This window comes from Nothobranchius furzeri, chromosome 14 (assembly GCF_043380555.1).
Source record: "Nothobranchius furzeri strain GRZ-AD chromosome 14, NfurGRZ-RIMD1, whole genome shotgun sequence".
In the NCBI taxonomy this organism is placed as follows: domain Eukaryota; kingdom Metazoa; phylum Chordata; class Actinopteri; order Cyprinodontiformes; family Nothobranchiidae; genus Nothobranchius; species Nothobranchius furzeri.
In genome coordinates, this window is record NC_091754.1 from 32,992,585 (window position 1) to 33,008,485 (window position 15,901).

At 42.9% G+C, this 15,901-nt stretch overlaps 1 protein-coding gene across 2 annotated transcripts; it reads left to right on the plus strand.

Annotated features, from left to right (window-relative positions):
• Window positions 1-13: 13 nt before the first annotated feature.
• On the plus strand, window positions 14-15,138 carry ttf2 (transcription termination factor, RNA polymerase II). Of its 2 annotated transcripts, none has more exons than XM_015965870.3 (23): window positions 14-295; window positions 456-561; window positions 763-849; window positions 940-1,009; window positions 1,828-2,622; window positions 2,919-3,039; window positions 3,207-3,365; window positions 3,465-3,619; window positions 3,705-3,786; window positions 4,953-5,078; window positions 5,163-5,313; window positions 7,468-7,573; window positions 7,691-7,875; window positions 8,103-8,256; window positions 8,334-8,425; window positions 8,682-8,767; window positions 8,929-9,056; window positions 9,142-9,321; window positions 13,060-13,118; window positions 13,257-13,410; window positions 13,548-13,630; window positions 14,261-14,335; window positions 14,536-15,138. In XM_015965870.3, exons 1-23 carry the CDS (start codon window positions 100-102, stop codon window positions 14,678-14,680), a joined length of 3,495 nt encoding a protein of 1,164 aa, XP_015821356.2. In that variant the 5' UTR covers window positions 14-99; the 3' UTR covers window positions 14,681-15,138. The 2 variants fall into 2 exon arrangements, with proteins under 2 accessions (XP_015821356.2, XP_070400174.1); XM_070544073.1 differs by having other exon boundaries at window positions 3,465-3,595.
• Window positions 15,139-15,901: the final 763 nt, after the last annotated feature.

Below are 15,901 nucleotides of genomic sequence, written 5' to 3' on the forward strand. Positions count from 1 at the left end.
GTATGTGATGTACCGTCAATTTGGAGTTTTCTCGTCTTTTCGGTTGGTCTAATTTTACAATTAATTGTATATACAAATACAATAGTAATTTCATGGGAAATGTTACCAAATACAATTTATACGTATGATGTTAACTTTTATTTTGGCATTTCAAAAACCAGAAATGCATTTAGACCATTGCGATTGGTCAATACAAAAAATACCATCAATGAGACGTTCAGGCAAAAAGAAAACGGCAACTGCATTCATTTAGAGCTGTTGGAGAGAATGGAAAAAGTCGTATGTAATACGCATGGTAAGTCGTGATTACAACATTCAACATTATTTATTGCTATAAAATAAACACTTTGGCCTATTTTTTCGAAAATGTGATGAATTCTTTGTGTTTTTATCGAAACTTTATGACCCGTTTTCTGAGACTGGTGTTTTCCTAATATTGTCTTTGTTCTCTACAGGCAGCGTGTGTATGTTAAAAACGGGCGTAAAAGACGGACCGAGTAAAGACAAGAGCTTTTACGTCTGCGTTGCAAAGCAGGGCTGCGAGTTCACTCGACAGGCCAGGTATAAGTCATGAGGGCGTTGATCTGAAGCTGACATGGGGCCACTGCACTTCAGCTAAATAATAGTTATCCCAGCTATTCTACACATAACCTTTTAGCGGCCATGTAAATTAAATGACATAAAATGAATGGACAAACCAACGGATTCATCAATTCTCATCCTGTTTGAAGTATTAAATAATAATAAAGCTGTCTTCTCTAGTATCTCACCGTCACGCTGCCTGCATCATGAGGAGTCGGTGGTGGAACTTCAGGCTCTCAGCTACAGTGAGCAGCAGCAGAGCCACAGGTGGGTGTGCAAAAAGATGTTTTATGAAATTAAACCTAACAAGCAGCATGTTATCAACACTTCTGGCCTGCTGACTCTCCCCTGTTTCAGACTCTACTTCAGGTGTACTGTTGGGAAAAGAGACGGGCAGAAATGGTGTGGAAACGTGCCGTGGACTGCAGTAAGATTTGACTGATTTTACCAAGAATGTTTTGGACTTTACATGCCTTTGGTCAGATCTATCTATTGAGTCCAGTCACATCAGTTTTGCCTCTCACTCTCCTAAATGGCTATCTTTTCTTTTTTTTTTTTAGCTCAATTCACTTCCTGCACTCAGACATAAATACTTTATTTTGCAGAAGGGAGTTTACAATTCTAGCAGCATCAACACCCTGAGATTAAAAAGACAAATATGCCAATCAAAACTCATTTTATGGTTTAAAAGTCCTCCAAACCCATGGGTAGATGATGTAAATTCATATGATGGTTCAACCTTTCTAAGTGCAACTTAAAGGCTGATTGCAGTAGGTTATATGAAAAATGTACCTGCATTAATGCTTGTGGTGGTGCGTGTGCCGAGTGCAGCTGCAGGGGAGAGGAAGGGAAGCTGGGCGTCAGGAGATGCGCCAGGTCAGGGGAGTTACAGCAGCCTTGACCTTTTGATGTCATCAGGCCAGCTGCTGAAACCCAGTGTTGGGTGCCAGATGTAGCCTACTGCTTTCAAGACATTGATCCATAGGTTCCCGGACCCTTGCTGCAGATGAAGGAAAGGGAACTGATTACTAACACATCACAGCTCGTGTAATTCTCCTCGCCTGGTGCGTCTTCTGAAGCACTACTCTCTTTCTCCCCTGCAGCTGCACTCTGACACACACACACACGCCACACTGTTTTTCATGGACTGCATGTGATTAAACAGTTTAAATGTTTTTTTTAAGATGCTTCTTTAATATTGAATTCACACATAATTTAATGCATGTTGTTTTTGAATGTTTGCAGGTGGAAAAAGAAAAGAGAGCTCCTCTATCTGATGCACAGCTGCAGCAGTCCTCCTCCCTTCCCTCTGTCCGAAACCCTTTCAAGGCCCCTAGCAAGATGGAGAAAGACTCAGAGTGGAGAAAAATGCAGACCAATGGTCAAAAAGGGAAAGAGAAGGAGAAGAAAAACAGTGAAGTGTGCCCTAACGCCGACAGAAGAGAAAGTTGCCAGAAGGAAAATGTGGAAGCTGTAGGTGCAAAAGTAGAAAAAGAAGAGGAAAAAAAGTCTAACATGCCTGATGTATATCAAAGGAAACTTCTTCCACCTGGGATGAAGATCAAGAAGAAGATTTCAAGTGAGGAGAGCAGCAAGGACAGAGCTGGCACTGATAATGTAATGACTGCAAAGACCCAAGAGGAGGCTAAGGAACATTCTGCTGAGCAGGAAGGAGCAGAAAAAAAAACTTCTGCACCAAGCCTCGTGGTACATCACATCAAGAGTCAAACCTCTCCTGGTTTTGAAAACGTGTCACAAAAACCAGCGAGTCAAGGTGAACCCTCGGTTCAAGACAGCGCAACCAAATCTGCCCCCTACGGCAGCCAGCAGGCTTCCAGAGAGTCAGAAGCCCTCCCTAGTGATGAGGATGATGATGATGATGTCGTGCTGGTGTCAGTGAAACCCCCGGCTCAGAAAACGCCCCCCCTCTCTGCTGTTCAGAAGACCCTAACCTGCTTCCCTGGGTTCCAGTCAGCTGCTAAGGTGGACAGCACCAGCGGGATGCACAGCCTGCTGAGCACACAGCTCAAACAGAAAAAGGTTGTTTAAGAAAATCTACTCCTTTCCTCCACTTGTAGATTCTGACATCCTCTGCTTTTGATCAGATTAACTGTAGCATCATAGCTAGTGATGTGTTTGGCCTATAACACCACCTGCTGACGCAAGGGTGGGTTTCTCTCATGCTTACACGATCTCTGCATTCCTGTTTTCTGCAGCAGAACCATAAGATCTCATCGGACAAACAAGGAACACCTTCGTTTTACCGGAGAAACAAAGAAGCTTTGCGTGATGATTACCTGAGTGTGTTGTAATTGCGTGTCTGTCTACTGTATTAGGCAACTCTGTCCGTGGTGAATGTGGAAGCTCTGCCAGATAAAGGAGAGAGGTTGAGGACCCAGGTGAAAGAGTTAGAGGATGCTCTGGAGTCTCTGAGCCTAGCTGCTGCTTCTCAGCCTGGTGAGATTTAACGTATGCAAATGGATTAAATGGAGACAGTTAATCAGAACAACGGATGGTCATGAAACAATCTCATTTAAAGGATCAGTTCTGAGTGAAGGGAGCTGATAAAAGACTAAAAACCTGGTTTTGCTCACGGCTGCTCTCTTGTGTAAATCGCTTTTAAGAGTCCAGCATCAGCCAGTCTGCTACTAGGACCACCAGCATCAGTCCATCCTGCCAGCAGGGTGGTACCATCCTGCTCTCCTCTCCCCCGGTCTCAGACCCGGTTCAGCACCAAGCCTCAGGCCTCCACCTGAGTCAGGGATATGCCCAGATGTTTGGAGGTAGGACAAGTCTCTGTTAAACCTCTTTACTGGTGTGTATTTTCTTCCTTCACCTCCTTAATGTTTACACAAACTAACATTTTGTTCTGTTTTGTGTAGATGCACAGATGCACGCCTTTTATGGTGGCAAGATGACCCATGATCGTCTGCTGGCAGTGAAGAATGCTACCTGTGAGGCCATCGATCATCTCCACAAGTCCTTGGAGTCTTGTCCTGAGGCTGAGGCTGAGGTGCCTGACCCCAGTGGCATCAAGGTTTCCTTCTCCTTCAGCCTCTACTCTGGTGTCTGCTCAGTCACAATCAGACTTTGTCATTGCCTTTGTGTTGTTGGTTGTCTAGGTGACACTTATGGCTCATCAGAGAAGAGCATTGGCTTGGCTGCTCTGGAGGGAAAAGCAGAATCCCTGTGGAGGAATTCTGGGTAATCTTTATTATCTTTTTTTACGTCTGTTTCCGTGATCTTTATCCAAGATTTCTCAATGTCCTGCAGCAAAATCTCAGATGTTGTTTTAAACATTAAGAATGAGCTTTTGTTTCTTTTTGAGTTACATTTTGTAACCACTGAGATGTTTATTTTGTGTTTTCTAAAATCATCAGCGCATGAAGCAGGGTATCCACGGGTCCTTAAAAAGTCTTAAATTAGCTTTTCCAAATTTAAGGCCTTAAAAATCCTTTAAAATGACAAATAATCCTTAAATACAGTTTCCAAAGGTCTTAAATTACCAAAGACCCAATAAACAAATTTCTTTTATTTCTATAAAATTTTCGTGAATTTCTAGTTAGTGTTCAGCATTTTTTGCGTACGATGTTGGCGTAAGCGGAACCGTATACGTTCAGTTGGTTGTGAAAGGGGGCTATTTTTATAGGAGCACATTAGCTGGTTAAGCTAGTGGGAGCTTGCGCCATGGGGAAGTGCAAGTTTAACGGTAACTGGATGGCTAATCCCACGTTCGTGACGTGGTTAACACCATTTCCAGGCAATAGCTGGAAATTATAGCTTTAAGTAAATTTTTAAAAGTTGCTTAAATTTGGTCAAAGTGGCCTTAAAAAGTGTTAAGTCTTACATTTGGCTCCCTTAAACCTGCAGATACCCTGATGAAGAAAATCACTTCTTTAATGGAAGAAAATGTGTAATTTGCTATTACGATCCTAGTATTCTGATCCCGAGAGAAATAAGAACCGTTCAACGCTGTTGGAGTGGGTAAAGAACAGCAATAACTTATGTCCACTTGTATTTTATAATAGTAATAATAATGCATTGAACTTATATAGCGCTTTTCTAGACACCCAAAGACGCTTCCCACACACTCTCACATTCACACACTGCTAGTGATGGTAAGCTACTTGTAGCCACAGCCGCCCTGGGAAAGTCTGACAGAGTCAAGGCTGCCATTTGGCGCCGTCGGCCCCTCTGACCACCACTAACACAGGCAAGTTGGGTGAAGTGTCTTGCCCAAGGACTCAACAGCAGGATACCCCTGGTGGGAGCTGGAATCGAACCCATGACCCTCCGATCATGAGTCAACCCGCTCTACCACCTGAGCTACTACTGCCCCTTATGAACCCTTCTGTTGTGTTTGGATGCAGCGGACGACATGGGTCTGGGGAAAACTCTGACCATGATCGCTCTCATACTGGCCAAGAAAATAAAAGCAAAAGAGGAGGATCAAAGGAAGGAAGAGAAGAAGCTGCAGACTTGGCTGTCTAAAACTGGTAACTAGAAGTGTTGATCTTCATTTTTCATTCTAGGACCTTATATTACAGTGATTTACATTTTATTTTTACTTGTTTATCCAGACTCCAGCATTGTTGCCTCTAAGGGAACTCTGATCATCTGTCCTGCTTCTCTGATTCACCACTGGAAGATGGAGATTGACAGACATGTGAAGGGAGGCAAGCTAAGTGTGTATCTGTACCACGGCCCCAACCGCGAGAGGAGTGCCCGAGTGTGAGAAACACACACACTACTGTGGTGCTATGTTTTTCTCTTTGTCCTCAAGTGCCTCATGTGTAATCACATAAGTCTTTTGTCTGAATCGTGTTGGAATGAAGGTTACGTTGAAACAAATGTCCTTTTGGGGGGGGGTCCGTGAGTCCGTGGGGTTGCGCAGACTGTGATGACCTAACGCCGCAGCGCCGCATTTGTAATTCCACACCGGCATGCAAAAAGCTCCAGGACTGAAGCCAGTAAACAGGAGCGACCCAGAAGTTATTTCTTATACCCTTAAGAAGCCACGGCATCTTTTTATTTTAATCTAATAACACTGTCAGCCTCTAGCTTTCATCTGATAACGGTAAATTACAAGCAAATAGTTTGCTTTAAAACTATCTCAAGCTACTTTTTCAATTATCGACAACTCGATATTACCGTAAAACGTATCTACTTATCTCACTGTGTGTGACTCGTCTTTGCTCGTCATCTAGATTCTTCTGGTTCTGATCCCAGTGTTTCCCCTACATGGGCTAAATTCCAGAGCCACACCTATAAGAGCCACACACACACAGATGCTCGGAAGGGAAGCACTCCACGTGCAACAACCCTCCCCCTCGTAGACAACGCGCGGCAGCAAGACAGTCCGCATGCAACATCCCCCCACCCCGACCATGCACAGCAGCAAAGCCCCCCCCCCCCCGGACAACGAGCGGCAGTGAGACAGTCTGCAAGCAACAAACCCCTCCCCCTCATGGACAATGCGCAGCAACGAGACGGTCCACACGCAACCACCACACCCCAACAATGCATGGCAGCAAAGATGGTACGCGAGCAACTAACACACACATGCCCCCCCCACCCCCGTGGACAACGTGCAGCAGCAGCAAGACAGTCTGCACTCTCAGCACGCACCCCTGCTCCTCGGCTGGAAACATTTCTAGGGGAAACACTGGATCCGTAACTGTTGCTCAGAGTCAATCAATCAAAGCTTTATTTATAAAGTGCCTTCCCTATCGGGAAGCCCAAGGTGCTGAACATGGTATATGAGAAAAGTTAAATATGATGAATAAATCGAAAATAAAAGCAATTCAAATATTACAACAAAAAAAAGGTAAAACATTCTAGTAGAAGACAAATGGGTAAAACAAGGGATAGAGTGAACCAATGAAAACAGGGAATTAAAATCAACATAAAAGAGGGCTAAATTCAAACACGTTCAGGGAACACCAAGCGGAGGAGGTAGGTTTTTAGGCGACTCTTAAAGACTGGCAGAGATGGGGACAGCCTAACTGAGGGTGGCAACTGGTTCCAGAGTAACGATGCTAGAACTGAGAAAGCCCGGTCCCCGCGAGTACGACACCTAGAACGAGGGACAACGAGCAGGTCTTGGTCAGACGAGCTCAGAGCACGTGATGGGGAGTGTCTGTTCAGGAGTGTGGCTAGATAGGGGGGAGCACCACCCTGGAAGAAATTAAAAACAAAGACGAGGAGTTTGAAGTGTGAGCCATAGCAAACCGGAAGCCAGTGCAGGGAGGTCAGAACCGGACTGATGTGGTCCCGTTTCCTGGTCCCAGTAAGGAACCTGGCTGCGCTGTTCTGCACAACCTGTAGGCGACGCAGTGATGACTGACACAACCCTGCATAGAGAGAGCTGCTGTAGTCAAGCCTAGAAATAACAAAAGCATGGAGTACCCGCTCCAGGTGGACTCTTGACAGCATATGCTTGATTTTTGCAAGGCGTCTCAGGTGAAAGAAACTGGACCGGATCACAGAGTTGATGTGAGCATCAAATTTAAGTCCAGCATCAAGTTTCACCCCCAAACTGGTGACAACTGGTTTTGAGTATGGAGAAAGAGGGCCAAGATCAACATAACGACCCACATTCCTTCTGTTGGGGTGAAAAACAATGAGCTCTGTCTTTCCCTCATTCAGATGCAGAAAGTTTGCCATTAACCAAGACTTCACCTCGTTAAGACAGGACACAAAGGACAGAGTGGACTCATTTGTTTTGATACATGAACTGCAGTACCCACATTTAACCACAGGATGTCATTCTTTCTTCGTGCACCTTTAATGAGTCTTGAGATGTTTTTAACACCAAAGACAGACAAACAGGTGAGCACATTATCACCTGGCTTTTGATGCTAATAATGTGTATTTGTCCTTCAGGCTAGCAGACTATGATGTGGTGGTGACCACTTATAGTTTGGTTTCCAAGGAGATTCCTGTCAAGAAGGAGGAGGCGCAAAATCCCACCAAAGACCCTGAACAAGTGGTAAATACTAACTGTAAAGTCTCTGGGTTCAGTACTCATAATAATGACTTAATGGCGGTTATCACAGAAGCTTGTGAATAAGTTCACTGCAACAGCTGACGGCACGTGTTTCTGTAGCCATCACACTCAGCAGCTCTACTGCGTGTGGCCTGGGCTCGTGTGATTCTAGACGAAGCACACAACATCAAAAATCCAAAAGTTCAGACCTCCATGGCCGTCTGTCAGCTGAGGGCTAATGCACGCTGGGCCATGACCGGTACTCCCATCCAGAACAACCTGCTGGACATGTACTCGCTGCTCAAGTAAGTCAGAAACACTGAGGAGGCTGGGGGGTGTTGAAAGTTCACTTGGCTACAGGTGTACATGTATGTCTGAATCGTTTCTTCAGGGATTTCCTTAGAAACTTCAGATCCAGCGGAGTCACGCGTCTTGTTTGGGTTTTAAAGGAAATCCGTGTCTATTTTCAGTCAGGCTGAAGTCTTTTTGGTTTATGAACAACCATCTCATCGTGATCATGATTGTTTTTCAGGTTCTTGCGTTGTTCTCCGTTTGACGAGTACAAACTGTGGAAAGCTCAGGTGGACAACGGCTCCTCGAGAGGCAGAGAGAGACTCAATATCCTGACCAGGACTCTGCTGCTGCGACGCACCAAAGACCAACTAGACTCTCGGGGAAAGCCACTGGTAACCACACACACACACACACACACACACACACACACTGGAAAGGAGTTGTTAGAGGAAGCTGCCGAATGTTTCAGGTGCTTCTACCCAATCGGAGCTGTGAGGTGCATCAGCTCACGCTGTCAAAGGAGGAGCAGGCTGTGTATGATGTGGTGTTTGCCCAGTCCAGGTAAAACACACACACACACACAGATGCACACAAATCCAATATAATGTTCAAATATTCACATATAAAAATGTCAGCTTTAGGAAATAGTTTATTTTGTTGACATTAAATTTAAAGTGATGTCTTAGGCTTCCTCTACCATCATCAGGACAACAAAACTAGGACATTTTTTTAGTTTTGTGTTAAATCTATTTGGAAAAAGATAAATACTAACAAGTGTTTATGCAGAAGAGCAGTGATGGTAAAATGTTTTCTCCAGATCGACTTTGCAGAACTACCTGAAGAGACACGAAGGGAAAGATTTGAACTCAGGAAACTCCTTCAGTTCAAATCCTTTTGATAAAGGTGAGACGGCGTCTTGTTGTGGTGGTCGTTGTTGTTGTTAGGTCATCCACAAACTAGGTCAGTTTAAGTTGCAGTAAGGTCTAATGATGCTTTCAAAAATGAAATTGTATAAATAATTTAAAAAGTGGGTTTTTATATGTGTGTGTGCACTCTGGTTCTAGTGGCACAGGAGTTTGGTATGTCCCAGCCTGTCTCTGGTGTGCCTGGACAGGCGTCCAGCACTGTCCACATCCTGTCCTTGTTGTTGCGTCTCCGACAGTGTTGCTGCCACCTCTCACTTCTGAAGAAGGTACGCACCAATCTGCAGTCCTTTACAAAGTCTAACACTTACCGGATCACACACATAAGCCATCATTTCTCTCTCCTCCCCACAGACGCTGGACACGTTGGAGCTGCAGGGCGATGGGATCGTCTTGTCTCTGGAGGAGCAGCTCAATGCCCTGTCGCTCTCCTGCAGCCCCTCCCAGTCTGACTCTGACCCCAAAACCATGGTGGCCCTCAACGGCTCCCGCTTCCCCTCACAGCTGTTTGAGGAGAACAGCCAAAGCACCAAGGTGAGAAACTGCTGCTGCTCATGGTGATTCTCTCCTCGGGGACATTCTGACTGTTTGGGACAGATGTCCAGAAAATATTGACTCATTAGATATTTCTTCTGTTTGTGTTTGTTTTTCTGAGCCAAATAGCTGATGAAGCATTGGATGGACTTTTAGAGAAATCATATCAGCAAACAGACATCTTAGTTACGTGTCAGCTGCCACCACAGCTAAACAATTAGTGTAACGCTGACTGTTACTCCCCTCAAGTCTTAATAAAGCTCAACTTGTTCTTTGCTTTTACTGACATTTATTTCGGACAGGAGGATTCTTCGACATGCCTTAACATGTAATGAATGATGTCCAACCACAGCCGATACAATGCCGTCACAACTAAAAAGAAATACAAACTTCAATGAATATTCTTAATAAAGTCCTTAAGCATTATATGACAAACATTTCAATAAATCGATCAATAAAATACACGCTACACTTCACATTGCAGTAATTGCACTAGAATATCACGCAATACTAGCGTATTTACATACAACTATAATAAGCAAAAGAAAATATTTACCTCATTGGCCTCACTCAAAGGGAATAAACTTTAATCCTTACGCCGTGAGGTAGTCCAAAAAAGGCACTCTTTTATTTAGCTTACTGTAGACGTGCAACCTCGTGGCTCGTCTCTTAATTGCTTGCTGAGTGTGCCAGCCAAGAAAAATGCCCCCTTAGCAACAACGGACAGAACTATAGAAAAGGTTCCCATCTAATTGCACAGTTAACACAAATACACATTTAAACATATAAATCTAATGAACAGAACATGAATTACTATTGAAATATTATTTCTCAATATTTCAACTACTAATTTTTTCAACATTAAATCCAATAAAATGAACATAAATGCGAGAGTTGCCTTTGACGGCAGCTACACTAACGCTAGTTAGCAGCACATTGATTGTGAAAGACAACTGAACACTCACTGTGTGCAATATCAATTAAATAAGTCATTAAATCTCTTAATTGACCTTCAAATATAAAACAAACTCAAAACATAAAAAAACGGTGACCCAGCAGAGCCCAGGGACCCAGACCCCACCAGGCAGCCACTGGGATTGATCAGGCAGATGCCAAAATCTTAAACCCCCAGACCCGGTTGCCACGAACACTCAGGCAGACCAAGGCACAACCCCTCACACCAGGTGTGGCAGGGGGAGGGGGAACGAAGATCTATATCATCAAAAGAAGTTCCAGGAGAGGGGATGAGTCAAAGGCCCCACCTGACATATACAGTCATACACAAACACAGTCACACACTCCCTCCCTCATGCTCACACATGCACATACAACCCAAGACTTACAAAAATGCACGCCGGACACTCACTCATGCTCCCCATACACACCCTATTCACTCTGGTCCAGGTACTGCTGCACATTGAGTACAACCATCACCGCTAACCAGAGTTTGACCCTTTCTGCTGGGGTGCTGATGAGCAGGCTCCCCCGCCCAACGCTGAGCACAGCAACCCACCACCCCAGACCCCAACCAAACGGCCAGATCTCCCTCCTAGCCTCCAGCCCCAGGAAGCCAAGCAACAACAGAGGTGTGCTAAGACCCCTAGTCTCCCTCCGCCTGCTCCAATATAGTGTTATATATACATTATTATTATTATATATATATATTACATTTCCTTTAGAAATTCAAACATATTTTCTCCAAAAACTGTTTGGACTACAGGACTACAACCGCTAAGACTACGACCGCAAATCTGTTCTGACCAATCAAAATCATAACGTGATAACGTAACTTCCGTAAGCTTCATGTTCAGCCAATCAACTACTTTGACGTCATCGGCAGTCGAAGGACCCCGAGCCGATCCTGCACCGACCGCGGCAGTTGGCCACACAGGTGCCTGATTTATTTATTTTTTAAATTTTTAATCTGCTTTTTAAAATAATTTCGGCCGATATAGAAAAAAAGTCAATATATTGGTCGGCCTATATATTTTAGTAGGTTTCACAAATGTTGAGCTAGTCCAGGGATTAAAGTTTTCCGTCGTGGCGACGGACATCCGTCAGTTGGAATAATCAGAAAAAAAGTTCCGTCAAATTCTCTTCTCGCGCTCGCTTGCGTTTAGTAGTGTCTCTCTCTCGCACTCTCCTGTTGTTGATTGAAACGCGCACCAGTGTTGAAACGCGTTTTCTCCACCATTCTGCACCGCCCAAGCTGCAAAAACGCGTGCGCTTATTGCTCGCTCCCACGGTGCACACAAACACAAATTGCTCGTGCACCAGGTGCTGGGATTCTAACTACGGCCCGACCGATATGCTTTTTTTGGAACCGATACCGATATAAAACTTTTAACAAAGGCCGATAGCCAATACAATGGCCGATAAATCTCCCTCACAAAAAAAAAAGAAATAAAAATGTTCTTAAGCTTAAACCCTTCATTCTCTGCCTTTTTGATGCAAACTTATTTCTCTATTACACACCAAAGAACTGTCTCCATAACTCACTAGGGTTTCTAAGTAATGCAAATAAGATTTAGTTAGCAAATCTCAAAAACAACAGAACACACAAACTCAGTCGCAGCATAAATCTAACATTGAAGTTTTCTCTTGTAAACTATGGTTTCCACAAATACATTTTAACTTAAAGGAATATTACACCACTCAGTAAAGTTGTGTCTTGTTAAGATTCCCCAGAGTTAGACAAGTCAGAAAATGCATTTTATAACCTGCCAATGTCCAATAATTTTTTTCCAGGGGGCCATGCCCCCGACCCCCCTAGAGTACATTAATGCTTATCATCTGTTTTACCTCAGAGAAATCTCAACACTTTTAACACTTTTAAACACTGTATGTGAACGGGTTATTCCAAATTTTTCATAAACAAGAATACTGACCTTAAAACCAATCAAAACCAAGTAGAGGCTGCGTGTAAACAATGTGAGCCCCCCCCCCCCCCCCCCCCCCCCTCCCAATCATTTTCAGTCAGATGAGAATTTTTTTGCTTCAATCCCTGAGCTAGTCCTTCTTTTCTGTAGCTGAGAGTTGTTACGTGCCGTGCCCCTTTTTGGCTACAAGATGGCCTCAGTGGCTTCTGCCTCGACAGTCTCCCGGTGCCCAGCTGTTTGTAATCACTAATCACTGGACAGCTGTTAAAAGCTGCTCTCCTGCCCACAGTTCTTTGAGAAGGTCCAGGGTAGTGTAGACTCTTTTGAGTTTATACTATTCTCTTCTCGTGTGCTCTTACTTAGTATTGCTCTCGTTTCGACTTTGGTATTTGACTCACTTTTGGACATTTGGAATTAGGATAGACTTTTGATAACTCGACTTCGGACCGGCTTTAGAATTTGACTTTGGATCTGCTTGAACTTTCCTGCTTCTCAGGACTGCTCTTATTATTCGTATTTTTCTTCAGTTTATCCCCTACCCCTTCTGGGTTGGTGTTTTCTGTTCTCCCCTTCTTTTTTGTAGATAGCTCCTTTTGTTTTTTTGTACATAGATATTCCTTTTAATGTTGTAAATACTGTTTTGTAATAAAAATCCTTTGTTATTTTAGCGACACAGCCCGTTGTTATTATTTCACCCACACACCAATTTTATTACTCCCCTATCCTCATCTCTCCTAGAGAGCCGGGGACGTAATAGTTGTTCACAACAGATCAAACAGCATCTTGTCATCTTGCCTCAAATCAGGCATCTTCCTGTCCGAGGCTTTTTTTTTTTTTTAATAATGCGTTTGTTCCTCAGATTTCTGCTATAATCTCAGAGCTGATGGCCATCAGAGACACGGGTGACAACCAGAAAAGGTGAACGTGTTTTTACACTAACGGGGCCTTTTTGCAACATTTCTTCTTTGTTTTTATTAAAAAGTCTAGACCTGAACATCTTTCTGTGAGAACATCCCGAACTTACCATGTGCTGTCCACTCTGTCGGGGTTGTGCAGTGTGATCGTTTCACAGTGGACCAGCATGCTCAAGATTGTGGCAGTTCACCTGCAGAAGATGGGCTTGAGATACGCAGTCATTGACGGAACTGTCAACCCCAAACGCCGCATGGACATGGTGGAGGATTTCAACACCAACCGCAAAGGGCCACAGGTACCGCTGACGGACCTTAAAACTAAAGTGTAGCGAGGACTCTGAGTAAAAGGCTTTAGTTAAAACATAACTCTGTGTCGAAACGAATGTATTTTATTTTTCATGCAAAAGTTTGGTTTTTGTTGTTTGTCCGAAAGGTGATGCTGCTTTCTCTGTGTGCTGGAGGGGTTGGGCTCAATCTCACTGGTGGCAATCACCTGTTTCTCATCGACATGCACTGGTGAGTCATGCTAGCAGCATGTGGAGTCTGAGTATTAAACCATTTGTGTAAAACCTCTGATGTTGTTTCAAATTCTTTCCATTCAGTTGTCCTAAAGTAACCCAAAAATGATCATTGATTAATTAATTAATGATTGGATCTTAGTAGGGATGCAACGATACCACTTTTTTCCAAACCGATACGATACCGGTACTTGGATCTGAATATTCGCCGATACTGATACTTCTACCACACAAAAAAATGCAATGATTTGGAATACAGATTTTATTTTCTTCTCTGCCTTCAACAGGAAAAGACTGTGAGGTAGATAAAAAGTAAAATATATGAATAGAAATCATCACAAAACTAAAATATTAGGTGAACAGAAATGACAAGTTACAGTGACGCCATTTTCAAGCAACTGCATTGGTATCGGTTCACTTTTACCGATGCCGATACCTGTATCGGTGCACCCCTGGATCTTAGTCCAGCTGTCTGCTACCTACCTCACCTGCTTTGGCACAAAAACATTTGACATTATAATCTATTTACAGTTAAAAACCTGGTGTTACTGGAGGTGAACAAGTTAATCCAAAACACCAGTAAGAAGATATGCACAATATAGAAAAGTCTCCTTTAATTCTCCAACAGGAATCCAGCTTTAGAGGATCAGGCCTGTGATCGAATCTATAGAGTTGGACAAAGGAAAGACGTCACCATACACAGGTAGAAAGTCTCACCTGTCCACTGTTCCTCTGATCCTGTTCAGGGTTCCTGGGGTCATGGAGCATTATTCTTTCAGCCATATTACCAGTATCCTTATCCTTAGGGTGGCATCGTTTAATTATTTTAACTAAAGAGAAGTGTGGATGTCGCTGTAGTTTAAGCTTAGTCATTGTACTAATGTTTGTAATGCTTGCTGACAGGTTTGTGTGCGAGGGTACGGTAGAGGAGAAAATTGCCACTCTGCATAAGAAGAAGAAGGACCTGGCCCAGAACGTTCTCTCAGGAACCGGAAGCACCATCACCAAACTCACGCTGGCTGATCTCAAAATCATTTTTGGTGTTTGACAGACAAGGGGACTGAATTTGATGCCAAGCTCTGAAAATGTTGAAATATATATATAAAGGAAATTGGTTTTATATTAGTTAACAGAAATGTATTTTTCCTAAGTCAGTGGCTTTTGATGACCACCAGTTTGCTTCACTCTACATGCAGCCACTGCTGCATAGCTGAGTAATTTTAATGGGCAATCTTTGCAACATCTATAAACCTTCTTTTTTCAACGGTTTGTTGAGGAAATATGTTTTCATTGTTTTATCTGTATGATTTTGTTTGTGATAGGAAAACGTCTATTCTGTCTCATTTAATTTTCAGAAATCGACACATTGTGCAGGGTCTGTATGTTGCTTTAATCATACTGTCCTGTGTTTGGCCTTGAACTGTTCTAGGTTGTCAGCTCTTAACTACTTTTCTGTGGTGTGAATTTATAATTGAAATAAGCATAATAAATTATGTTCCACTACAAGTGTTGCTTTGTTCTTCATTGCCAACTGACCATAGATCATTTTATTGTTTCTGATTTACACTGCAGCTTGATTTAGGCAAGTGTGGTTAAATTAATAACCAGGCTGTTTCATCGCACACATGTAGACAGACACGGTTTACATTTGTGTCAGTCAGTGAAACTACCTTTATTCTCAACCTGTATGAGTCTCATGATCTTTTCTGTCATTTAGAATGATGTCTTCAGTTAAACCTGTTCTAATCCTGCATGCTAAAGCTAATTACAAATAAAAACAGAAAATTATTTACTATTTTAAGATAAGGTTGAACTTTCTTGCACGTTGCATACAAAATTTGCATGTGGGCATTACAAATACAGTTAATACATGCCCTTGGTAGCAACAAACCTTGTTTTCTCGTTATGAAGAGAATAAATAATTTGTATATCATTTTTTAGTAACTGCATTTAGATCATGTATCAGTCTGCTATGCAAAATCAAAGCTTTTCCATCCTGGCATTAGGAAGTGACCATCCTGACCCCTTAGTTCGCCCTTTCTGTCCTCATGCAACAGTGGAAACAAATAAACCTGAGATGCATTTAAGGAATCTCGGAATTTTGGAAAATTTACGTAAAGTACAATAGTTCGTTTAGTTTCGTAATGCACAAAATCGGAGTATATACAACAAATATATTTCTCTATTTTTAGGTTAGTTGAACAATTGAAAGGAAATAACGAGCAACAAAAATAAACATGTTTGTAGGAATTAGGAAAGGTAGGCGGAA